The 27416-nt window shown below is 38.9% G+C and overlaps 1 protein-coding gene across 1 annotated transcript; it reads left to right on the forward strand.

Moving 5' to 3' along the window:
• Window positions 1-442: 442 nt before the first annotated feature.
• LOC122011632 (PLASTID TRANSCRIPTIONALLY ACTIVE protein 6, chloroplastic-like) lies at window positions 443-27416 on the forward strand (the record flags this gene model as incomplete). Its single annotated transcript, XM_042568011.1, has 4 exons — window positions 443-952; window positions 1048-1116; window positions 1244-1348; window positions 27357-27416. Coding segments are annotated over 4 exons (732 nt in total), but the record flags the coding sequence as incomplete, so codon positions are not given.

The following is a 27416-nucleotide window of genomic DNA, read 5'->3' on the forward strand; positions in this document are numbered from 1 at the left end:
ATTGACTAACAGGATAAATCGGGAAGCGCTCACAGCGGGTAACCCAGGAGCACATCATCCTTTAGTTACGTGTCCCATTTGAAGAAAAAATTCTTATAAATTCATGATAATTATGGTTTGAATCATGAATACCTAAGTGATAATTTAAATATATATTCTATTATTGTATCATAATTTTGAAGATAAAAATAGACTAATAGAGATATTAGGGACGAGTGAATCATTTACGAGAACCACTCGTGTTTACTGATTTACCGGTTGAACCGAAAGTGGGGCCAAGCAGTATCCTCTTCGGAGGAGAATTCTGTTTTAGTTCAGATGGATAAGCCTAAGACTTAGGATTCCGAAAATAGATATCATTCAAACACCTACTAAACCCTCTCTCTCCTCTCTGGTCATCTTCCGACGAAGCGAAAAAAAGGACGCCAAATGGCGTCGGTGACGAGGATTGCTATCACCAGGTCCCTTCTCTCTGCATCTGCTTCCGAACCGCCCTCCTCTTCCCTCTCTTCCTTCCTCTCACCTTTTGCTCTCCGCCTCCCATCCACGCCCCCCCTCTTTCGCTTTCCCTCTCTTTCTCCTCATTTTTGTTACCCAAGCATCGAAGAATCCCCCTGCCCTCTCTGCGGCTGACGACGATGACGCGGAGGCCGGCGCCACCGACTACGACATGGATAAAGAGAATGTCGAGGAGCTGGATAACAAGAAGGACTATGACATCGAGTACGACAAGATACTCGGCGTCGCGCTCGTTTCCTCCTCCGCTGACTCGCCAGACGACATCGAGATGGTCGTCGTCGAGAGCTTCGTGTCCACGCAAGGGTGGGAGTCCGAGACCGTCGTTGACTACCATATTAACGAGGAGGAGTTCCACAAGATCCGTCTCTTTCACTACGACTTCTTTATCCGGAAGCCGCCCAACCTCGATGACAACGTCTACGACTTCCGAGAGGCATCGTCTCTTCTATCTTTATGTCTCTGGTAGGTCATGATGCCCTGTTCCTCCCCTTTCTGACGTGATTTTCTTTGTGGCTTTTCAACAAGCAGATGTATGTTACTCCTCCTGACACGGATGTCTACTCAATTCCGAAGGTTTTGGCTCCCATGCCTCAGAAGGTATGCATAAAAAAGTTGTAAATTTTGTAACGCTGTGTGAAACATAACTATGATTCATTACAGATAGCATGTGTAAACTGGAGCTTACTGCTTACCTAGATAATAACTTATTTCTTGGGTTTGTTAGTACATTCGGTGTGCAAAATCAAACTTTGGAAGCTACAATGTCACGGAGCCACCCATAGACGCACCTAGAGATCCACTGTACAAAACTGAGAGGAAAATTATGAAGGTATGTATCTGATGAATTTCTTTATTCAGTGCTTCTCTATCAGTACAAATGTCTCATGTGATTTGGAATTGTTGAAACTTGAAATGGTCAGGGGAGTGATAAAGTCCTTTTTATACAATCTCGTTGGTTAAAACTTATAGGAGATGAACATAAACGAGTAATGTTTGCCCAACAACAATCCAATTCTACATTTTTTTGCCTTCAATCTTGAGCTTAGCCTTTTGATTGAAATTCATCTTCTTGTGGTACCATGATGTGGACGCCAAGGTGGATGCCTTTGTTGAACATCGCTATAGTTGGAAGTAAATTAATTACTACCTAATTAGCTATTAGAATTAAATTAGCTATTGCTTAATTAGTAGAAAATAAATAATGACCTAATTTAACTACTGTTATAGTAGAAAACAAATAATGGCCTAATTAGCTTTTCAATTTTTGATTCCTTGTTTTTCTTTATTGTTGGTCTTTCCTAATCTTGTCATGTTTGTCTCTTTATATAAGGAGTGTCATTATTAATAAAGGAGGAGAGAAAAATTGAGTAATTGGACCTCTGTCTAGGACGAGCCTTTCCCCTTGAGTGATTTGGACTCTGTCTAGGATGACTTTTTTTCCTCCTCCCTCCCCCCCTTACGTGTTGCATGACCAAGTACAGATCCGGATCTTGACCTGTGACTCGATCCTATACTCGGGACCATATCAACTTGGTATCAGAGCCGGTCATGGGTGACACGGATCCTATCTCATCCAAACTCGAGGTCTTCATGGAAAGATTGATGTCACAACAACAAGTTTTCATGGAGCATATCACTTCCCGCTAGCAAGGATTAGAGGAGCAGATTATCGAGATTTCCCATACTGTTCAAGATGCTAGGTGACAATCTTTGCACATTGTAGATAGCCCTACCAGTGCAGAGTATGACCCTTCTAGAGGCTCAGAGGTCAGACCTGAATTGCCAACCAGCGGCACCATGACTCTGCGATACTCAAAGATGGAGTTCTCCACCTATTCTGGAGAAGGGGATCCGCTGAGCTGGGTTAACAGGTGTGAAAAAATTTTTACCAACAAAAGGACCACAGAGGCTGATAAGGTTGGCCTTGCTGCCTTCCACTTGGTAGGGGAAGCCCAACTTTGGTTTTATCAGGTAGAGCAAGAAGAGTCAGAGATGACTTGGAAGTAGTTCAAAGACCACTGTCATATCTGCTTTGGCCCGCCCCTAAGCAACAACCCTTTGGGAGAGCTAGCAAATCTGAAGTAGACATGCTTTGTAGAAGACTACCAGCGCCAATTTCAATCTCACCTCGCTCGGACCTCGGACCTCTGACCACAACAACAAGTTGACTTATTCATTACAGGGCTAGTCGAAGATCTCTGTATCGACATCAAACTGCAGAAGCCTGAAAACCTAGGCATTGCAATGAATATGTCCATGGCACTAGAACGGAAGCAGTGCTTCCATCAAGGTGGGGGGCTGCTGCACACGAATTGGGGCGGGACCACAACCAAGCTCAACACCAGCAGTGAAGGCCCTCCTTTGGCGAAGACCAGGACCCCGGACATCAGCAAGGAGATTCCACCTGTTTCATTTTTCAAGCATCTGACTTGCGCCGAGATGGCAGAACGGAGAGCCAAGGGTCTTTGTTTTAACTGTGATGAATCCTACTCCATGGGTCACAAGTGTAAACGCCTGTTTTGGATTGAAGTGTCTGATGATGAAAAGGAAGGTGAGGAAGAGGGGGAAGTGAATTTAGAAATTTCCCTTCATGCCATTAGTGGCGTTATACCCCGCTTTCAAGCTTGAGGACAAACTCAGTATCAAGGAGGGGAGTGATGATGTGGACGTCGAGGTGGACGCCTTTGTTGAACATCACTATAGTTGGAAGCAAATTAATTACTACCTAATTAGCTATTAGAAATAAATTAGCTATTGCCTATGATCCCGTCCGGAAGCTGAGTCAGATGGAGGTCGGTTGTGCTGTTGACGACGTTGACGGGGGTCGTTGAGACGTGTTGCTGGCGCTGCACTTCCTGCAAGGGCCACCGTGGGAGGATGACGGAAGATGATGACTAGGACGACGAGGCGAGGGTTTCCTGCGCACACTCCGACACACACTCAGGTCATTAGAGACCAAGAACTAGGGAAAAAGTCCTCGGAGCAGGTCCTCCGACGCTCAAGGCAGGTCCTTTTTCCCCATAGAAGCAATTAAGGAACCGGAAAAGTAGAAGATGAGTACATAAATGGGTAAGTGCGCGTAACCGCATAAGAGAGAGGTCCTCCCTTTTTATATGACTTGGTGTAGTTATGGAACCTGACAAGCGTCCTGGAGTGTCGAGTGTTAGGCTTTGTCTGGCGGTGAATGACATGTGACATTCTATCATCGGTTGCAGGAAAGTTCTTTTGGTAATGAGTCACAGACCATTGGAATATACCCTGACACCTAGTGGTTATTCTCTGACAGGTGGTTGCGATTCTCCGACTTAATTGTCGTGTAGTGGCCTACCGACATGATGGGAGAAGCTCTGGTTAACCAATCTATCCTGACCAACATATCCTGACCTGTAAGTCTCGGTCTGTAAATCCTGATCTCTAAGTATCTGTCTATAAAGCCTGACTTGCATAGCCTGCATAGTCGGACCCGGAAAGTCTTGCTCTATAAATCCCGACCGGAATGGTTCCTTCCCCTTCTTCCTTATTCCTGATGTTATTCTCCCAGCCTTTCGACTAGAGCACCTCAACCAGTGCGCCCATTCGTACTCCAGACCTGGATCTCTTACTCGAACAACCTTTTTGAGCCCCTGACCTGGACCTCCTGACCGAGCATTCAGAGTAAGCTTCTGACCTGGGCCTTTTTACCCGTGTAACCTACCTTAACTCTCGACCTGGAACTTTAGACCCCTTGCTAGATGGGTCACATCCCCATGACTTAATATCACGTCTCCTTGACTTCTGACTGCCACGTCCCCTCGACTTCTGCCTGCCACATCCCTTTGACTTCTGACTGTCACACCCCCTTGACTTCTGACTACCATATCCCCTTAACTTCTGACTGTCATGTCCCCTTGACCAGGTCGTACCTTTATGCACCGTATTAGCCTAATTAGTAGAAAATAAATAATGACATAATTTAACTACTGCTATAGTAGAAAACAAATAATGGCTTAATTAGCTTTTCTATTTTTGATTCCTTGTTTTCCTTTATGGTTGGTCTTTTCTAATCTTGTCATATTTGACTCCTTATATAAGGAGTGTCACTATTAATAAAGGGGAAGAAAATTTGAGTAATTGGGACTCTGTCTAGGACGAGCCTTCCCCCTTGAGTGATTTGGACTCTGTCTAGGACGAGTCTTTTTCCTCCTCCCTTCCCCCTTTACGTGTTGCATGACCAAGTACGGATCCGGATCTCGACCTGTGACTCGATCTTATACTGGGGACCATATCATACCATTAATCGAATGCTCATAAGAGTTAGTTGTCTAAATCATTTGGAAAGATAGGTCGCTAAAATCTCTTCCAGATAAGGAAATTTTAGAAAGAAACAGACATTCTCTCGTGGATGGTTCTTATTGATATGATGCTTATCTATGATTTGGAAGCATCATTACTTGTATAGATTTCTTTTCTCTTGTTGATTATGTAAATCCTCATATTGAGTCCAATTCCAAATTTTTGGAAATCTTATGTCTCGTCTCGCTCTTTTATCTTTCCCTTCAACGGGTAGATCATGAAGCATAGTTCCTACTGTGACAAAGTATGGCTCTAGAGATGGAGGTAATGCAATAACTAAGAAAGAAAAGAACTAGAAAAACATATGATTTGGGACCCTGGTTTCGGGTTCTTACTCCACGACCTATGGAAACTTTCTCCCTCTTAGAAAACTTCTAAAGATAGAGAAACCATTTTCAATAAATATGAAAATTATATGCAATAAAAGAATTTGTAAACTATGGAGCTCAGAGTTAAAGACCTTGAGCTTGTAAATAAAAATAACATAATAAAAAGTTGTCGTAGTAGAATTGTTGTCAAAAGGGTTTTATATAGAGTTCCCTTTGTCTCTCCTATATAACCTAGTGGATAAACTCCGCTTTGCGTTAATGCTCATCGACTCTTTTAAGCCATCAATTGATTGGAGCTAGATCTGTGCATGGTCGCTTTAGCTGTTGTCATCAGTCGACTTTACACCTTCTCAATTGGCTTAATACCTTTTCAGTTGATTGTTGTCCATGCCAGTTGACTTTGACACCTATCAATCGACTATTTTGGATCAACTCATAGGTTTGACTCTCGAGCCATTTTAATGTAGTCAATTCTTTCAAACTCATTAGTCAACTCAATTTATTCTCTATCGGCTCCACACAAGATGAGTTGACTTTTTTTATAAGTTCCTAATCAATGCTATATAATATTTCAAATTTAAAAATTAATTCAGTCGACTAACTTAGTTTCTATCAAATGTTGAGTCAATTTTGTTTCAAACAAAAACATTCTTTTGTTTTCTTGGAATAAAATATCTTTCAATTTACTCATCTCGAAACAATTCTTTTTTGTTCTCAAGAAATACATCTCGACTGCCTAGTTGATAAGTCAAGTATTCGAATACTGAATTGTCATCTACTCTACTCAACTCAAAACAAAATCTTTCTGTTTGTGGGCAGTCTGTCATCAACTGACTTCTTGGTTGACTAACCATATCAGTCGATTGAATTATCGACTTTGACCTTGAAACACCTATTTCTTAATCAACTCATCTAAGGTTTGGTTGACTCATCTTGGAACAAAACCTTTCTGTTCATGAGAAATACATTTTTGGTCAAGTGCCTAGTCGACTACTTAGGCATCAATTGACTGAAAGTCAACTCAACTTGAACAAAGCTTTTTATTTGCTACCAATCTCGACTAACCATATTGGTTGAGTATATATGATCACTAATTGACTGAATCATTGACTTTGGCCCCCAAAATAACCATTTCTTGGTTGAGCCTCTACTAAGAGTGTTAGAGTGTATACTAAAAGCCTAAGCTTTTGTAAACATTTATTTTGAATAAAGAATCACATTTGGTCAAATTATCTACATTTGTTTGTAGTTGTTCAATTAATTTATATTGTAGGTAACATAGTATGTGGTGTCACATACAGAAGATAATGTTATCAGTACCTTATAAATTATAAACAGTAGTTCACGACCAAAATGGAAAGGAACAAACCATTGGAAGGTCGTAGTGTAATTAGGTATTAGTTTATCTTAACTAAATAATTACACTAGTACACTTAGAGTGTATTGAGTAGGACCATCAGAGGTCGTTTCTTTTATACTGACTTTATAAAGGAACAAAGACCTCAGTTATTATGGAAGTGTGTGCTCTTAATCCTAATATAATAACAAGCACATATATTTGATATTTATTTCTTTAATTTATCAATGGGTGAGATTTAGTTTGATGAATCAATAAGCCCGATAAATTGGGAAATGATATCACTTATAGTGTGTGTTGTTGATTATAGAAGAAAACTGTGTCCTAGTGATCTAGGTTGATAATATACCTAAGAAGAGCGCATAAAGATTGTCATGTTAAACCCTGCAGGTGGACTTAGTCCGACATGACGATAAAGTTGAGTGGTACTATTCTTGGACTAAGATATTAATTAAATGAGTTGTCAGTAACTCACTTAATTAGTGGACATTTGACATCTTAAACATAGGGAGACTAACACACTCATAATAAAAAGGAGTCCAAAAATGTAATTTGGGATTGGTGCGGTAGTTCAATAATAGTTCTCTAGTGGAATGAATTATTATTGATAAAATTAAGTTGTGTGTTCGGGGCGAACACGGGATGCTTAATTTTATCGGGAGACCAAAACCAATTCCTCCTCTCAGTCCCTATCGTAGCCTCTTATTTATAGAGTACTATACCCACCTATACCCACCTTCATACCCATGGTGTAGGGGCCGACCAAGCTAGCTTGTGGATCAAGCTAGGGTCGGCCAAACCATTGGTTCATGGGTGGCCGACCCTAGCTTGAACCCAAGCTTAGGTGGCCGACCCTATTAAATTAAAAAAGAATTTTAATTTTAAAATTTTCTTATGTGAAAGATATAATTTATTGGAGAGATTAAAAATTAAAATATCTCTTTTATAAGGTTCTACAAAAGATTAAAAAAAGAGATTAAATCTCTTTCCTTATTTGTAGATTGGAAGGATATTTTATTTTTCTTCTTTGTAAATTATTCACATGTTGAAAAATTAAAATTATAGAAATTTCTTTTTATCTACCATGAAGGGATTTTAAAGGGAAATTTTATTTTTTAAAATTTCCGAAGACAAATAAGGAATTTTAATTGTTGATTGAAAATTGCCTTGTTTGCTCTCCATGAGGTGGCAGACCATAACATGGTTGATTAGGAAATTTTATTTAATTTTTCTTAATTAATTCATGTTAAGAAAAGTTAAGGAAATTTTATTGTAATTAAATTTCCTTATTTGCCAAAGCTAAGGATTATAAAAGAGGGGGTTTTGGGTGCCTTCAAGGTGAACAACCTCTATTATTTTCTCTCTCTTTTCTTCCTTGGTGTGGCCGGTCTCTTCCCTTTCTCTTCTCTCCATCCTTGTGGCTGAACCTCTCTTCCTCCTTGGAGATCAAGTGGTGGCCGGATTTTAGCTTGGAGAAGAAGGAGAGAAAGCTTACATCCCTTGGAGCTTGGTTGGTGGAAAAAGATCTTCATCTTTTGGAAGCATTGTGCTTGGCCGAAACTTGAAGAAAGGAGAAGAAGGTGTTGAAGGATCGGTGGCCGGCTTGAAGGGGGGTTGGATAGACGACACTCCCAAATCCTTGCTTCCTATGATGTTAGCGCAGCGGAATACAAACAAACACAAATAGAAAGCTAAACGCTAAATACAAGAATGGAAATGCAAACCGCTAACACGTTCGTTTACGTGGTTCGGAGATAACTTGCTCCTACTCCACGGCGTGCCCGTAAGGTGGACGATCCCTCAATCCGTCGGTGGATTAGTCCCCGGCAAACTCCGGCTAGCTCAACCTCCTTGTGGGTGGAGAAACCTCACCACAACACTCACCAACAACACTTGGACACAAGGGAACCTTGAGCACTTTGGTGACTACTAATTAGGCTTTAACCAAGTCTAGTTTCGTCACCTTGGCCGGCCATACCAAGCTCCTTCTTATAGAGCTTGGAACAAATCAGAACCTGATTTGCCCGTTACCAGTCGACTGGTCCTTGCACGCATCAGTCGACTGGTCCATACATCAGTCGACTGCTACAGTACGCTACAGTAACTGCTACAGTGCCACTACAGTAAAACCCTAAAACTAGGATTTTACTCTGAGTACAATCTCTCATGCACTCGTACCCTCACGACTCATTTGACTCTTCTTTGCAGTCTTGACCTCTTGCCTTCAAGGCTACTTCCTTTGGCTCTCGTCCCTCGGATGCATCCAAGCCCGCGGCTCATCTCCAATGCCATCCTTCGCGTATGCCTCGAAGTCGCTTCCCTCGGCCCTTGTCCTCGCTGCCTTGTCCACGGTCCTTCGGATGCTCCATCCTTCACCGGACCCGAAGCCGTCAACCTGAGTCATATGTGTCACCTGCAGTCCTGCACAACTCAAGTACACATATCAAATAACAAGGGTAAACCTAACTTAAACCCTTTGCCCAAACACCAAAACACATGGTCCCGCGGACCATTGGGATTGCTCCAACAGAAGGTGCTTTGGTGGTTTCTCATCTCGGAAGATCGTTGCCCACACAACGTCTGAGGTTAGAAGAGGAATACGGTAGAAGACCTAGAGGTTTTTGCTTGCAAAAGAAAAGGTATACTAGTATTTAATTTCCGCATCATACTAATTTTATTTCTTTGTAAAAATACCAAATACAAGAGACATGCGATTCTAGTATTTCGAATTTATTTTCGATGTTGTGCTCTTTTGTTTTTCTTTTCCTTGTGATTTGATTGTTCTTTTCGATTGACCTAAAGTTATTTAAGGAAAGTAAATATTAGCTTTCCTTAGCTTTGTCTAGGCAGTGGTGGTTGTTCCCATATCCAAGAAGGCCATGTGCCTCGCCATGCAGTCTTGGAAGCCAATTTTGGAAATTAATATTTAATGGAATTAATAACCTAGGTAATTTGGATCGAACGTGTTAAGTTCCGCAGGAGATCCAAGTCTAAACCTAAAAGAACAAATAGATTAAACTTTGGATCAAACGTGTTAAGTTCCGCAGGCGATCCAAGTTTAATTTAAAAGAACACATGGTAGCTAGGAAAAGGTTCAGACCTTTGTACAAAATTTTTGTACAGTGGAACCATTAGGTTTTCCGAGTAGCAACCAACAAAGAGCACTACCAACCTCTAAAATATAGGTCACTTATAGTCTCTCACAACTTATATGCTAAGAGATTTTACCTCCAAGACTTCTCGTTTACTGTGTATGTGGCCGTCTTGACCTACCAAGACTTCTCATCTATCATGTTTTCGGTAGTTCTTGATCTACTGGGATTTCTCATCTATTAGGTATTCAGCTGTCCTCAACAATATTCTTATTTGTTAGGTATTTGGTCATTCTTAACTTACTAGGACTTTCTTATTTTCCAAGTATGTCATCCTCGACCTAGGACTTTTTTTATCTACCAACACTTGCTAAACTTTTCCTTTGTCATATGTTTGAACTTGATCCACTTTGGATTTTAACAATTGCACTTAGATCTGTTAGATAGGTCGTCCTATCTAAAATCAGTCATTTGGCAGGGCAGGGGCTAGCCCACCATCCCGGCGGGATGGGAAATCCCAAACCCAACCCAAGGTGGGTTGCGGATTAGGAGGGCTAGCCCATCAAAAAATTAAAAAAATTTATAGAAAAACCCTACAAATTATTGAATTTAATCATTTCATAAATAAACTTTGACTTAAAGGCTTATTTTTATTTCAAGTTTTTCAATTTTTTTTTCCTTCTCAACTTGCGAGCCAACCTGAGCCTGCCCCAACCCTCTTGGACTTGCAACTTGTGCGGACTAGCCCGTTTAGGCCCGCTTTTAAATGAGTTGATAAAATTTTGACCTAACCTGTTTAAATTGTTTGGCGGGTCGAGCCAATCCAATAGGCTCAACTCAAATTAATGGCTCTATTGCACTTGCAATATCAAATGATTAAATATATTACACTAGTAACGTAGGATCTTGTTCGATGTTAGAGGAGGTGAATAGCACAATTGAAATTTCTTCGTTCTTTTTCTATCAGAGTCATTGGTAGCACAACGAAAAAAAGAAACTCAAAGAACAAAAGAAAGAAATACAAAGAACACCAAAGTTACTTGGTTCCCAACCCCCAGGGTTAGTATATCCAAGGCTATGCACGAAGCGGCCATCTACTAGTATCTTTCTCCTTTTAGTACTCTTTTGGAGGCAGAGAAACCTCTTACATGTTGTAAGGACAATCACAAATATGAAAAACAGATAAATGATATAATAACAAGCATAAAAGAAAAATAAACTTGTCGTGAGCCAGCTGGAAAGCCTGAGTGCCTCGATACTCCTCTTGGCGCTTCCCGAAACACACAAGCATAACTTTAGAGTACTTTCTGAGCACTAGCATGAAGATGGATGTTTTCAAGAGTTGCTAGAAGATGCTGCCTCGACCCCCCCTTTTATACAACTTGATCGACACTTCTCCGGTCGACTGGAGGCCCTCCGGTCGCCTAGACGTTGCTAACGTGGTTGAAACTCAATCCTTTTTTAGATAAATTTTTGACCTCTCAGTCAATCAGACACCTTGTCCCGAGCTCAGCCCAAACTTGTTTAAGACCTGACTTTTCGGTCAATTGGACTGCCTTCCGATCAACCAGATCCTGAGTCCAATGACCTAGACTAGTTCATCCAACTGTTGTTTCATGCAAAACAAATAAGTAAATAACAAGCAAAACCTAGTATTTAGTTTACCTAAACCTAATAGGTTTAATTGCTTGGAGTTCATTCCTTCAAGACTTCTTTCTTTGTCAAGCAATCATCTCCCAGCTAACTCCACTTGAACTTGTTTTATCTAGTTCCCAACTATGACTTTCACTGCTTGGTTTCCAACAATGACTTCCACTACCTACACTCGCCATGACTTCCATTATCTGGTTCCCAACTAGGATTTCCACTAGTTAGCCTCGCTAGGACAGTTACTGCCTGGTTCCCAACCAAGACTTTCCTTTGCCTAGTCCCACTAGGTATTTTTACCAACTTGCCAAGTATCTAGTCCTACTTGGACTTCTCACTCATTTCCAAGTTTTAAGTCAACCTTGACTTTGCTTGGACTCTTCACTTAACTTGATCAACTATGGTCAAATTATTTGGTCACCTTTGACCAAATTCCCTTAAACATTTTGTTTGAATAAACATTCAAAACTCTAGAGGTCGATTGCACCAACAATCTTTTTTTTTTTTTGTTTGACAATAAGTTTAAGCTAGGCTAAATTAGTTAGCCTAACATATAGGGTTTATGCCAAATTAAGAATTATAGATTAACACTATTTTTCTCCCCCTTTGGCACATATAAAAAATAGTTAAACTCCTAAGTATATCCTTTGGTGTTGTATCAACAATAGGATATTTCCTTAGTAAAAAACTTAACCCTTACCCTTCTTGAAATCAGAAATTTCCCAACAAGAAAGGAATTTTAAAATATGATTATGCTTAGAAAATTTTGAAATAGAAGGGTGATTTGAAAAACATTTTGAAAAAAGATTGAGAGAACATAATTTGAAAACATCTTTTAAAAAATGCTTTAAAAAAATTTGAAGCATATTTTCAAAGAAGAAATAATTTTGAAGTATGAAAATATCTTTGAAAATTTTGTAAGAAGAGATTTTGAAAATAAGCCTTTTTTTGTTAAAAAAAGGTGTCAATATTTTTTTTTTTAAGAAACAAGATTCTTTTTAAATATTGATCTTTCAAGAGAGTCTCCCCTTAACTTGACACCCCTTAGGACATTCTTGTTAGCAACAAGGAATCCTATATATCTTGTAGGTTTGGGTGTGTTATGGTTGACCTAAGGATCTAGAAGTTAAGTGTCAATCAACAACAATCATTTCAAAGATGTATACAATTTTGAAAAAAATATATATGTTTACATTCAATCAAACATGAAATATCATTCAACATCATTATATGAATCACTATTTTGAAAATATTTTTAATAAAATATTCCTATAAATTTTCGAAAACCTTTTTAAAAATATTTTCAATTTAAGTTGTCTTAATATCTCACCCATTCTATGTGTCTCAGGATACACAAACACAGTAGCCTTATATGTTTTGTGAGATGAGTATTCTAATTTTATTTTTATTGATTTAGTTTGAGTTCTAAGGATTCTTTGACTTTGTGTTAGATTTAGGTTTAATCGTCGATCAATTAAGTGCACATTTTAGGCTTCCAGGTCGTGGCGAGACACACTGACCTTTTTTGGGTATCAAAGTAATGATTACTTCCTTAGACAAAGCTGGTTCGAGAAATTGAACACTTAACTAATGGTTTAACTAGTATAGAATGTGGTAGGTAGTTTCAGTTAGTTCTACTTAGTTAAGCAGATCAAGTATGACACTCCTTACTCCACCTGACTATCTGGACCAAGTTTTCTTAACATACTATCATTTCGCCATACCTTGGTACTATGTTGTGCAAGTATCAATCAAGCATATATCTTTTGTCCTATATTTTCCCTATCTATCTATTCTAAGATAAGCAATTAAAATCATGGATAAAATATATGGCATGTGAGACATGACATATTGCAATTAATTAAGATATGCATGAGCATGTCAATTTGAACATGCCATCAATCAAGTCAAAACAATCAAACACTTAATATATTAGTTTCTAATTATATATCAAATTCTCGATTTGATACATTTTGTATTAATCTTGAATGTGTCAACCCACTTTGACACATTTTAATTATTAAGATTTCTAATTTTATCAAGTGAAAGTTTATTGATTGTTGCATAATTAAATGGTGCGTGATTGTAACTTTTTTTATGAGTTTTAAGTTGTTGATTTGAATTTAACTTAGACTTGTAAATAGTCTATACTTTAAGATTTAGATAATATATTAATATTCTTTTTGTGATTCCTAATTTTATGTTTCAAAACAACATTTTGTTTTTCCGATTTTATAGAACTTTTGTTTTCTGAATTTTAAATTTTAAAAACTTTTTTTTGAATTTTTACATTTCAAAACTTGAATTTTTGAAGTTGAAAGCTGATTTTTATTATTTAAATTTCTTAACTTTGAACTTTATCATTTTTTTTTAATTTAAAAGTTGATTTTTCGAATTTTTAAACTTTGAGTTTAGATTTGAAAATTAATTTTTATCCGAATTTTAAATTTTAAAATTAACATTATGTTTTTCAAAATTAAAAGATTTGTTTTCTTTAATTTTAAAATTCAATTTCTGATTTTTAGATTTAAAAACTGTTTTTCTATTTTTGTGAATTTTGAAAATGGTTTATTTGATTTTTAAAAATTCTTATAGATTAAATTCTTATTATTTATATTTGAATTATTTATAGTTGGATTATTAATTAGATTTGGATTGATTAATTCATGGTTATCTTTATTAAACAAATTATTAATTAATCCTGAATTAATTGATTTATCTTTAAAATTAATTTTTGATTAGTCAGATTAAGATTTTGATCAATCCGATCAAGGTTTGTGTCAACTTGATCTTAGTCTTTATTGACTTGATCAAGGTCTTGATTAAGTTTTAGATTATTATTTAAATTAATCAATTTATTTTTAATTAATTTCAAATTAATTGATTTTTTATTCATTAATTTATTTTTGATAATTAAATTTGAATTAGGTGAATTGTTAGAACCAACAATGGAAGATTTATAATGCATATCCAAATTGCTATCATAATCGAAAATATTTAAATTATTACTAGTATGTATAGCTAAAATGGGATTTTCATAAAATTTAAAATCACTAACCTTAATCGCCCCTCTAGATTCTTGGATTTCCTCTATGGCCATTCGTTCTTGTAATGTCTGGTCTTCTTGCACTTGAAACATGTCACATGTTCCTTACAATCACCTGTCTAGGCTTCTCCTGCACAGTTGGTCAGAGTGTTAGATAACAACGAAACTAACTTAACCTATTTTGTTATTCATCAAAACTTGAGTTAGACTGTTAGTGCTAACCGCACCAATACTAACAAGTCATAAAGGACTGAATGATAGACATGTAAATGGAAGTTCTTGTTGGTGCGGTTAGCACTAACGGTCTAACTCAAGTTTTGATGAATGACAAAATAGGTTAAGTTAGTTTCATCATTATCTAACACTCTGATCGAGTGTGCAGGAGAAGCTCAGACAGGTCGACGGGTTGACCTGATGTCTGACACAAAACCCAGCTAGGTCAACGGGCCGATCGGATAGCTGGCATGAAATCCAAACGGGTCGACGGGCTCACCGGACATTTGACACGAAGTCCAGCTAGGTTGACAGGCTGATTGGATAGCTATCACGAAGCCCAGATGGGTCGAAGGGCTAACCGAACGTCTGGCAGGTAATTGAAGGTAAGTCACTGAAGTAGAGTGACTGTGAGGACGCGCTCCCGGGAAGGGAACATTAGGCGTCGATCCGACTTAGACCCATTTCGGATATCTAAGTTGAGATCGTGACTAGATTCCGGTCTCGAAGAGACGAAATCTAGCTAATACTCTGCTTGTTCATTTTAAACTGTGCTAACACTTTGTTTTGCAGAATAATATTATTTGCATTTTACCTCAGACTAACTCTTTCGTGCAGGAGAAGGACTTGCTGGAGAAGAGTGGTCCAGGCGCTCAGAGGTCCGGGCGCCCGGAATGCAATATTTATCCAAAACGTCGCTTCACCACGTGGAGCACCCTGGTTGGCTCGGCTACGTCATATTCAGGACGCCCGAAAGAATCCAGGCGCCCCGAACCTCCTATATAAGGAGGGTAAAGGCTGGAGTCAAAAAATAACAATGAACGATTCAATCTCTGGTGCTCCTGCGACGCTGCTGACAACACTCTGCTATTTCATTCTTCTTTTTCTTATCAGTTTTATTTTTTTTAGCGTTCGTGTACTTTTAGTTGTAAACATTTTCGAATTGCTAGTGAATTTCCCATCGAAAGTATCCTTGCGTGCAGGCCTTGGAGTAGGAGTCGACATAGGCTCCGAACCAAGTAAATTTACTTGTGTCATTTCTTTTATTTATTCTTTCCGCTGCGTACTTACTCTCAAATTTTTTTAATCGATATTCACCCCCTCTATCGATCCAACAGTTCTAACAAGACATAGAGGATCAGATGCTAAGCATGTGGATAAAAGTCCTAATAATTATGGAGGACCGGATGTTAGGTATGTGGAAGTAAGTTCTGATATGTCATGATGAGCCAAACAAGAAGTGAAATCCTGACATGTCATGGAAGATCAGATGTTAAACATGAGCAGAAAAATCCAAACATATCAAAGAGGACTGAATGTTTGACAATGGTGAAGTCTTGACAGGTTCAGGTTGACCGAATACTAGGCAGGTGAAGTCGTAGAAGGTCAAGGCTAATTGGATTTTGGACAGATGAAGTCTTAGTAGGTTCTGGGCAAGGATGAGAGTTTAGCCTTGACATGAATGAAAAAGTATCAGTTAACTGCTATGGTAATGACAATCGACTAATGAGTTTGAAATCACTAGTTTGGAATTTAAGGGGATTTATGGTGTGAGCAATCAAATGTTGGGTGTTAGTAAGTGACTTCTGCATAAGTCGAGTGAGGGACTCGACTGATGACGTTGTAGATTGAACAAAAGATTTTACAGTTCATCTGAAAACTTGATCAATGACGCATCAGCCGACTATTATGGTTTATGTAGTCGACTAACAATTCTACTGGTAGAACAAGAGCAATATTCAAATTTGAGCACATGATTGACTATTGAGAGTAAAGAGTTGATTGTTAGGATGATTTAGTCACTATAACAATCCTATGAAAGAGGATTTTGTGGAGGTTTCAAAGCATCTATTCTTGGACAGTTCTTAGAGGTTTTGAGGGAACGTATTTCTGCATTCCATACTTTAGGATGCAAATTCAAAGAAACAAACAACGAGCAAAGCAAAATATCTCCCTCTTTTATTCTATCATAGAACCTAGCCCCCCCCCCCCCCCCCCCCCCCGGGTGTCCCCGGACTATAGTATACCTTAATCGAGTCTGATTTTAACGGCGATGAGGCCGACCAAATGAAACTTGCCTACCATTTTCCCGACGATTACCCTATCGCCATTCCTTCTGTCCATTCCCACCCTCATACACCTCCAGATAACTTTCTCCCTTTCTCAAAGGATCAATTTTATGTCGGTCTGCACTTTCCCATTCACCCCTTCTTCTCTAAAGTTTGTCGGTATTTCCACACTTCCTTGCATCAATTAGTACCCAATTCCTTTAGACTGTTGTGCAGGGTCATTGTTTTATTTCGTTTGTATAGGATTCCCCTTGTGCCTCGTATTTTTTACTACCTCTATTACCCAAAGCTTTCTGAGCTGGCCACCTTCCTCTTCTAAGCCTAAGTGCGCACAGTATATTTTGACAAAAGGCCTTCCTGGAATAAGCATTGGAAGGAGCATTACTTCTTTGTTTGTCTTCTCGGTCGGCCCGCCTGTTCGATCGGCTAGCAGATAGAGTTGTCCAAACCTCCTCAGCTCGGGAGATATCAAGACAATCAGCTTACCTCTGAGTAGCCACAAGCCTGGCTAGTCAGAAGTATCATATACACAAACTACTTTTGGAGGAAGTTTTGTATGCGTTAGAGCTAAGATTGATCTGCACATGGTTGCCCATCCCTCTAGGTACACAATTTTTCTTTCTGTCATCTTTGAATCTAATTAATTTATCTCTCTCTTTATTGCAGATCAAATCATGAACCGAGCATTGCTGAGCGGCAAGTGCAGGCTCTCCGATGTGGACATTAATTCCAAGGGAGTGGCCAAGCTGGAGAGTCGTGGTCTATTGCTGGTCGAGCACTCTAAAGAGTCGATCGGTGAAGCAGGGGGAAGCCAGACGGCGGCTAGCGAGGCAGTCACTCATACTTGTGAGTTGCTACCCGAGCACCCCTCGAAGGAGCCAGTTGCGGTCCTGTCCGAGTTGGCTACCTCTGGCCAATCGCTGATTCAGCATCGTAAGCGACACCGAGCAGAGTTTTCCTCTCTCTTAACAACTTCGGCTTTATAGACCCCCGCTCCTAAAACAACTCTTCAAGCTCCATCAGCCCACGGTGAGACTTCTTCCTCCGCTCTTCCTAAGGGGGAGGTTATCTTACCGACTCCCCCTTTTTCTGATCGGACTACCTCTCTGTCCAAGCTGTCAGTTGGGATGATTTTTGCTCCACCGATCTCCTATCTGCTGCCCCTACTGGTCAGCATGGAAGCCACTACTTTCATCATCCATTCCTCCCCCATGTCCAAGTCTAAGGGCTCGGTCGCCTCAAAACCTTCAGATTCAAGCGGTCACTGGAGCATCAGGGTCATTATCTGCTTATCCATCGATGAGTGGCGCCATCCAGACGACGCCAAGCTACGTTCTCCAGAGCACCACATCAAAATTTAAGGTCCCCTAGTGCAGACCTAGGCAGATGCTAGGACCCGAGTTGCTACCATCCCCTCGGGGCGCTCACTGATAGCTTCACTCAGAAATCAACTGGAGTAAGTTTAATTTAGTCTTTTCTTTACTTTTCTCAATCGACACTAACTAGGTTATCCCGATTGCAATTCTGGGAGGAGTCTGGCTATGTGCCAGAAGTTGGCATTCCTAGAGCATGAGAACTAGTAGCTGCAAGCCCCGGTTTGGCAGGCAGACAGTTCATGGATTCGGGTCGAGCAATTAATTGTGAAGGTGACTCAAATAAAGAAAGACTTAGACATGAGCTTTGAGCAGCTGCTGGGGTTTGATCGAGCGCTCACGGTGGAGAAGAATAAGAATCACGACTAGACTCTCCAGCTCGATCGGCTAACCAAGCAAACTCATCACTTTGACTTGAATATTAATTCTGCTAACGCCAGGAAACTCTGAGTCATTGAAAACCTAGATATCAAAAACAAGGAGGCTCGGGTTCTGACCAAGAAGCTTGAAGAAGCAGAAGCTACGTTGATAGCTGAGCAGGTTAGCCGAACTATTGAGCAGGCTATGAGCGAGTTCTAGCTCCGGGAACACAAATGAGTAATTGATGAGAAAGACACCGACCTGATCACGTTGAAGGCTGAGTTGGAGGTGTATAAGGCAAAATTTCAAAAGTTTAAGGAGGAGGAACTCGATCAATTGGAATCTTTCAGGGAGAAATACCTTCGCTCTCCCAAATTTAACAAAATATTCACTGACCAGACCTTTGTCTCTTCGACTATGGTATTTGTGCCCCTTGAAATTTCCCTTAGGAGCAGCCTTTAGTTCCGCAAGGGCATCTTCCGGTAAGAGAGGTGAATCTGTAGGCACTTCCCCAAGGGTAGCAATTGATCCAGGTGTGATTGTCTGACAGATAAAACTTCACTTGAGGAGACAGTAGATGGCAAAACTCGCTCAGCCTAAAGTTCTTGCGCTTTGGCTAGAAGTGTTTCCTCCTCTAGACCAATTCTTTTATCAACCAAAGCTTCAAACACAACGTCCACTGCATGAAACAGAAGATGTTTTAGTTAGTAAAAGGGTAATGATGAAGGCATCATAACTTACTGAAGGAGCAGTGTAGTTTCTTTTGAACAGAGCTTAAACCGAATAAGTACAAAAGATCAATTTGTATTCATTTGTGAATAAAGAAACAGTGACCAATTAGTCTATTGGAATAATCATGGAAGGTCGGGTGTCGGTACAGTTTCTTTATATCAGGAAGAGGGGAAAAAGAAGACTGTCATGGGGTAGACCACGGAACAGCTTTGGGACATTTTATAAAAAAGAAATGTGATTTCTAATCTTTGTTAGACGTAGGCATCTCTTCAATGAAAATCATTTTCAGACGAGATTGGAAGAGAAATACTTCCAGTTTCGATTTTTTGAGATAGAAGAACATGAAAAGATTGTGGGGTGTAAGAGGAATATAAAAAAGATGAAATAACATATACATCCCACATAGATAACGAAAGACATTTGGGGAGAATTGCTGTAGAGGGATGTTGAAGTATTGATTTACTTCTGATATGAAGGGAGGTACAAGAAAGCGTAGACTGGCCACCAGTTGGTCCTTAAAGAAAGTGACATAATTATCAGGAGGAAATAAGGATGAGCATCGGGGCTTGAAATTTTGATACGATAATCTTAGGGATTTCCTATTGTAGGCGAATGGCGGTTCTATCAGCATTATCGAAGGAAGAATGGGTATGAACATATCAAGGTGTAAACGACTCTTCAACCATGAAAGAGCACAAAAATAACTAAGGGACGAGCGACTTACTAAGATCTTAAGGAAATGGCGTGACGAAGGGAGGTCTGGAAAAATAAAGGAGCATAGTGTGTTTGAGAAGGTAAAGAAGAAGAATCGTCGTGGAGTGAGTTGAAGAAGATGAAGTGTTGAAACTAAGGAGTGTTTAGGGTTTTTAGGATGATGCAACTAATAATAATTACCGTTAGATCGAAACAATTTATGCATGGAGGATTGTTGCTTTACCAAGAAAAATAAATAGCAAGTCGCTTGCGAAGGAGTATGTAAGTGATCATTTCAAGAAACAAAAGATAATGCTGTGTGGCACTCATCCATGAACGAACATTTATAATGGACACGACATGCCAAATTATTCTTACGCTAATACGCCATATCTTCATGCGTCCTTAGCATTTTCTTTTCATTGGAGGACCAATTATCAATGAGAGGATTTTGAAAAAATTGCTCAATTCTCCAGGCATGATTGAGAAAGAAGGAAAATGTAGAATAATAGACTAGATAAGTAAGTATTAGGTATTCATTTGTGAACCTCAAAAAAATATTCATAAATATAACAAGTATGCGAACAAGACTAGAATTTGGGTCTAGTCAGTCGGCTATACCTCCTTCGACTAGACTTGAAGGAGAGGCTAGTGATACAGGTTATGGTGAGTGAACCCTTTAGTTAACGAGGAAGATAAAGTCAAGAGGATCGGGTGACACCCAAACCTAGTCAAACATAAGGCTCTTTGCATATGCCCAGACAGGAAAGACCAGTCGGGCCCAAAGATACTTGATCTTATCAAGACTATATTATATAAAGGATTACGTAAAGGTGGATTGATCGAGGGATTCCGTGCATGCGCTCGGATTGACATAAATCTGCCTCGGACAAAGGGCATCCAGTCTTATAAAGTTTCTAGCATACGTTCGGTCGAGTGAAGACTGAATGAACATAAGGGTGTTTGTAGGCGCTCGACCAGACAAAGCTCGATCGAGCCTAAAGGCACTCAACCTTATAAAGTTTCTAATATACGTTCGACCGAGCGAAGACCGAATGAGCATAAGGGTGCTTTAGGCGCTCGACCGGGCAAAGCCTGATCGAGCTTGAAGGTACTTAGCTTTATAAAGTTTCTAGTATATGTTTGGTTTAGCAAAGACCGAACGAGCGTAAGAGTGTCTGTATGTGCTCGATCAGGGAAAGCCTGATCGAGCTTAAAGGTACTCAATGCAGTCAACTGAGCAAAGTCCGATCGAACTTAAAGGAACTCAGCTTTACAAGGCTTTTAGTATATGACCGATTTAATGACAGACCGAGATATATTCAACAGAAGATATTCTCAATATACGATCGACTTAATAATCGACCGAGATATATTTAACAGAATGTATTTCTAATATATGACCGGCTTAAGGATCAGTCGAGATATGTCTAACAGAAGGTATTCTCAATATACGATCGACTTAATGATTGACCGGGATATATTTAACATAAGATATTCCTAATATATGACTGGTTTAAGGATCGGTCGCCGGCCGGGATATGTTCAACAGAGAGTATTCTCAATATACGATTAGTTTAATGATTGATCAAAATATATGTAGCAAACAAGTAGTCGACAATCTTATGACAGCCTGCCAGACTTATCGAAAAATATTCTCTCGAAGTTTCTTCATTAATCAGGTACAGTGATACACTCCTTTGCATATGTCATCAGGGGCAAATCATAAACGACAAAGAAGGTATATCTGGGGTAGGAAAAAGATTCCTCGAAGGAGTATTGCACTAAGTCTATGTTGTACTTCTCTCATCTTCTAACAGACTCTAACAAACCGAGGACCACTTCATGATTACGGAGGTTATGTGAAGTGGTATAAAAAGGAGAATCTTCTCCGCTGACAAGTTGCGCAAACACAAGCACTTGCATATGAACCCCTATTTTTTCCTACATTTTCCATTACTGTTCTTCTTCCACTTTTCCATGAGAGGAGAATGACTTGAGCGTCAGAGGGCCTAGCTAGGGATTCCCACCCCGGACTTAGATCACTAATGCTTTGTTAGTTCGTCTCATTATGCGCAGGATCGTTGAGGATCTTCTTATTCATCGAACCATCACTTAATAGAGCCAGCATACCGTCTCATCACCTTTAGACAAGATCAATTGTTTTCTCGTGAAAAATTAATACTAATATGGATAATTATCTTTGTCAGTGAAAAAAATTTTCAGATATTTTAGAAGAATAAAAATAATTTTAAAATTATTTTTTTTCTAATCTCGTTTTTAATTTTTAGAAATTCGAATATTCAAAAAAAATTCTTGAATTTTTTTTTTCAAACTTAGCCACTATTTCAATCACCCTTAGAAAAAATTTCAATTTTTTTTATATATATCCCTATTTTTTGATGTGATCAGAGGGGGAGAGGAAGTTAGGGGTTAAGAGGGAAATGTGTTTGTTTTTCTTTAATTGCAAATTACTTGTTTTTCCTTAATTGCAATATTTCACTCGTACTTAATTGTAATTATTTTTTATATTTTTGTTTAACCTTAATCTTAATTCAGCTTGATGCACATCAAAAAGGGGGATTGTAAGTACTTCGGGTTGGTTTTGATGTGATCAACCAGGTCAAATTGGGCTCTGCATATTTAATGTCTTGTGTCTAAGTGTGTAGGGAGACACGGTGAGAGAGAAGAATGACATGGGAAGCGAGTCGAGGGGATCGGTGCATCCGAGGGATGAGAAGCTGTGGAAGAGTACACCGACAGATAAGAAGGATGTATGCGACGCTTCCAAGGGATGAGAAATCAGAGCAGAAGACTGCTCGAAGAGAAGGCCGGAGTTGAGTTTGGGTGAACTCAACTCTGGATGACCGAAAAATCACCCAAGCGATTAGAGCAGAAGCCGGACAAGTTAACACGAAGTTGACTTGTCCAAGCGCTTGGACTATACGTGACCCCGGGTCGGGTACGGCTCAGACCCGTAACTGGGTCAATGGGCCAGTTGCCCGTTGACCTGGGTCGCTGGGCCGAATCAGAACTAGCTCGGTAGGATGCTGGGCCGGTTCCAGTTCTAGGCCCCTAAAACCAGAGAATCGCCGGTTCAGCCTGTCGATTTTTTTGCTTTGTTTTTTTAAATGTTTGTTAGAACCATTGGTTATCGCTGGTTGACCGATAGTTCATAGCCATTGAGGGGGGGGGGGGTTGGGTATTTTTTCAATAGTTAAGATCATTTAATCATTTTTAAAAAATGACTATGATTTAGTATCCGTTACTATCTAAACTCTATAAATAGAGAGTTCATTTCATCATTTTCACACATCTTCTCTAGTTTCATTTTCAATTTCGTATTCTCTACACGTTTTCGATTCTAAGTCTCCATTTCTATGGGCTTTCGATTCTAATTTTTAACTACAATGGAAGGAGGTCGTGGAGGTTCATCATCTCGATCTCAGAGGGGAAAGGAAATAGTAAATCCACACGATGACCCTAACATTCAATCCACCTACGATGAGACCGAGCACCTTCCGATTCCGACACCCGAAACACAAGGAAATATCAATGCAATTACTTCTAAAGTTCAGGAACTTCCTCCTCTAAAATCTTCTATTTTCACTAAACATTTTGAGAAGGTCACTCTTCCGTCGAGGGAATTTATTGGACAGCAGGTGGCCGGCAAGAGGGGGTGAATTGCTTATCAACAAAAACAACGCCCTTCCCGTTCTTTCAACTCTAATTAAAAGAAAAATAATAATAAATTAAATTAACAACTAAAAAGAGGAGACACAAGATTTACTTGGTTACAACCTAAGTGGTTGTTAATCCAAGGACAATGAAAAAGCTTTAAAAGATCTCCTTCGGTGAAGACGGAGAAGCCTCTTACACTCGTTAATTGCTCAAACAGTTGGTAGGAAATGAATACTAGAGTTGATGTTTATTTCCTAGGTCCATGGGTCTTTTTATAGCCCCTGAAAAATCTTATCCGGGGCTGAAAGGCGCCTCTAGCAAGGCTCCAAAGGATAAAGTTTTATCCTTTGGAAACAACAATATTTGCCTAGTCGAAGGCGCCTTCAAGTGGTTAAATGTAACGACCCAAATTTCCTCATTTTGAGCCCCAAAAATATTTAGAAATGCTATAGAAAAATTCTAGAGATTTTTAGAAATTTTTAGAGTATTTTTACGTAATTTTTGGAGTTCGTTTGGTATTTTTACTGAACGAAAGAAGTTTCGACAAAAAAAGATCCAAGCCGAGATTTGAACCGTGAACCTCGGGTGAAGCAGAGGTTCGCTTAACCAACCGGTCTATGAGAGTTTTGTTAATCATATATAGAGCGATATATATTTAACTAGTAGTTAGGAACAGTAAAATAAATTGGAAATAAGAAGTGTGCGGCTGAGGAATCGAAGCCGTGATCTCTGGCTTCGGTTAAAACCGGTTAACCAGCTATTCTGTGGCTGTTTTGTGAACAAATAGAGAACGAAATAAATTTAAGTAGTGATTATAGATATTAGAAATAAAAGGGTGCAGAAAAAAGGGGCCGAGCCGAGGCTCGACCCGAAGACCTCCGACCCGAAGACCTCCGACCGCAGCAAAGTTTTAAGCGGAACACAGCCAACCAACTGCGCCAGCGAACTTTGTTATTAAAGAAGGAGAACAATTCTATTTAAGCTATAGTTGGAAACGAAAATAACCATAAGTATAAGATTTAAATCTTTTTCCTAAAACCTAAAATTTCCTCTCTCGAAGCCTTCCTTTCTGCTTCACGCGTGCGCGGCGCCGATTCCTTCTCGGGCGAAAACGAAGCTAGGGCTTCGTCTCTGGCGGCCGGCGAGCACTTCTCTCTGTCGGTTCTTCACAGATTCGAGGTCTCCTCGTTGAACAGAGCTCGTGGGCACGAGGAAGGGTTGAAATTTGAAGTTTCTCCGCGAACCCTAGAGGTTTTCTCCTTCGGTTTGAATTCAAGAATCATGGTGAGTTGCTTCTCACCTGCAGTAGGAGTAGTTCCGTGATTTTGCCTTCTTCATTTCTTTGCCGAGCATGAACAATTCTCCTTGTGGCATTGGTTTAGAGTTTTCTCTTGTTGTTTTTGGGTTCTGCCGTGAGATCTCCTTTACAGTTCGGTTAAACATGCTCAAAGTTTGTTTTAGTGATTCCATGAAGATATAGTTTTGAATAAGTTACATGAGTTTTGTTTGTAACATTACAACAGGAAACCTAGGTATCCTGTTAAAACTTGTAGAGGCTTAAGAGTAGTTTCGAGAGTTTGATTCTTCTTCCTTACTGTAGTAGCTTGCTATCGAGATTTTGGTTGCTCTATGAAAACCGAATTCCATTAAGTTTAATTAAGGAGGTTCAATTGCAATTATGTGTTGAATAGTTTCTTATTAACGACATGCATGTGTAGAACCTTCCTTATTCAAAGAAGATGAACAACCTAGCATTTAGTAAGCATGAACAACCTTATAATTAGCCTTGTGGATTTAGTTTCCTTGCATATTAATAGGCACTGAACAAACCTTTATTTTGAGTAGATAGTTTTAGAAGTTTGCTAGTTTAACAAGCATGAATAGATTTTTATTATGTTGGTATGAATAACATTTAGTTAGATGTTCCTTTGAGTTCAAGTTTCTAGTTTTGGACTTCCTTGCTTTAACAAACAGAATCGTTTTGTTTATAAGCAAATGCAGATTTTAGTTTTGTTCATTGCTATTTCCAGTAAGCATGAAAAAGGGCTGCATTAGTTTAGCATTTCAGGTTGTGACTTTTCCTTGCTACTACCAAACATGTTTAGGCTATATATTGTACATTGCAGATTTAGTTCCTTTACTATTTCTTACACATGAACAACCCTTTCAATTTAGCATGCTATTTAGTTTTCTCAGCCTGTTCTTGGAGTTTAGATCTGCAAAAAGGGTAATCATATTTTGATTATTAGTATGTTTAGCATGTTTAGTTTTGGATCCCTATACTCAACGAACATGAACAGCTTAAGCTTAAAGTATGCATAGTTAATTCTTTTTTTTTAGCAATTCAATATCTATTTCTTGAGCATTTTACAAGTACGAACAGCAAGAGATTTTTACTTTATAGCAAGAGATTTTATGATCCTTAGTAGACTTATTCATTTGTAGCTTAATTAGACATGCCAATTTGATTTCCTTTATAGCTTACTGGACCAGCATGTGTTTATTAAGCATTTAAGTTTCAGTTTTGATGTATATACGTATATATGCACATCGAGTATTATGAATTAGTTTAATCTGTTGGTTCCCTTAATGATAGATTAATGGATTTATTTAGAGCAGTGTACAGGATTGATTGTACTTAATTCCTTGGGTATCTAAAGCAAGCTGTTAATTCTGTATCTTTTGGAAATGAATAAGTTGATTAGATGTTAACAGCATTGTGAATTTAGTTTATATAGATATACATGAGTAGATCTTTTAGTTCCCATTTATTATTGATTTCGGGTTCTTTTCTTTTGCTGTTTTCAAGCATGAGCAGTTTTAGTTTTCATTGCTGTTTAGTATTTCCTGATGAAGCATGATATTCTGTTAATTCCATGCAGCAACGATTCCTTTATTTTCTAGATTCTATTGCATGCCTAGTAGTTGAATGGGTTTTCTTTCACAGCATGCTTAAGTTGTTCTAGTTTCCTGTTTGCTATTGGAATAACATGAGCAGTTCTATTTTTATAGCATGCAGATTTTTATAAGTAAAGTATGCAGATTTTGATAGGCTTAATGTGCAGATTTTTGTTAAGCTTTGCATGCAGATTTATGTTAAGCTTTGTATACAGATTTTCAGTACGTAGGGTGTGTTCTAGTGCACACCAAGTGCTTGATAAAATGCTTAGCTCAATATAATGCTACAGTAGGCATTTTAATAGCTCAGTTAATGCAGTAGAAGCATTTAAAATAACTTATTTAGTCTTGCTTCAGCTTATATGGGATTACGGTCCAATGGGTGGGCTCCCACAGTCGCCTCTAGGTTTAGATAACCTAGTTCTAGGTTCAGATAACCTAGTTAAAGCAAGGTAAGAAAATTAGCTATGAAATCAGTATTTTATTTTCAACAGTGGCACTGTACTGGATTAGATATCCATTGGGTTGGGCTCCCACAGTCGTCCCTAGGTTTAGATAACCTTGCAATCCCGGGTTTAGTTAGGGATGCGCGCACAGCAAGTACAGTTGCCGGGCCCATCAGCAGCATGATTATTATTTTAATCTATTATGTAAATAGTTTTCAAAACTTCACAAATTAGTTATGTGAATACAAGTTAGACTCCGTTTAGCATTAATTAGTTTAGCTTAGGTATCAATTCAGTTTCTTATTGATACACATGATAGTTCCATGATTAGCTATACATGTTTAGTATTTCAGTTAGTTAGATTTCTTTGCTATTTATGAGCATGATTAGCTATACATGTTTAGTATTTCAGTTAGTTTATTTCTTTGCTATTTATGAGCATGAGTAGCTTTACATGTTAGCATTCAGTTTTAGCATGTTTTTATTTGTATACATGCATATTGAGTTTTTGTGAGTAGATAGCGCTCACTAAGCTTTATGCTTATAGACTGCATTTCCTCCTACTGCAGATAAAGGAAAAGCTAAGGTATGAAAGGAAGGCGACAAGGTGGTGGTGATGAAGGTGTGTG

Source organism: Zingiber officinale, chromosome 8A (genome assembly GCF_018446385.1).
Source record: "Zingiber officinale cultivar Zhangliang chromosome 8A, Zo_v1.1, whole genome shotgun sequence".
Taxonomy (NCBI): Eukaryota; Viridiplantae; Streptophyta; class Magnoliopsida; order Zingiberales; family Zingiberaceae; genus Zingiber; species Zingiber officinale.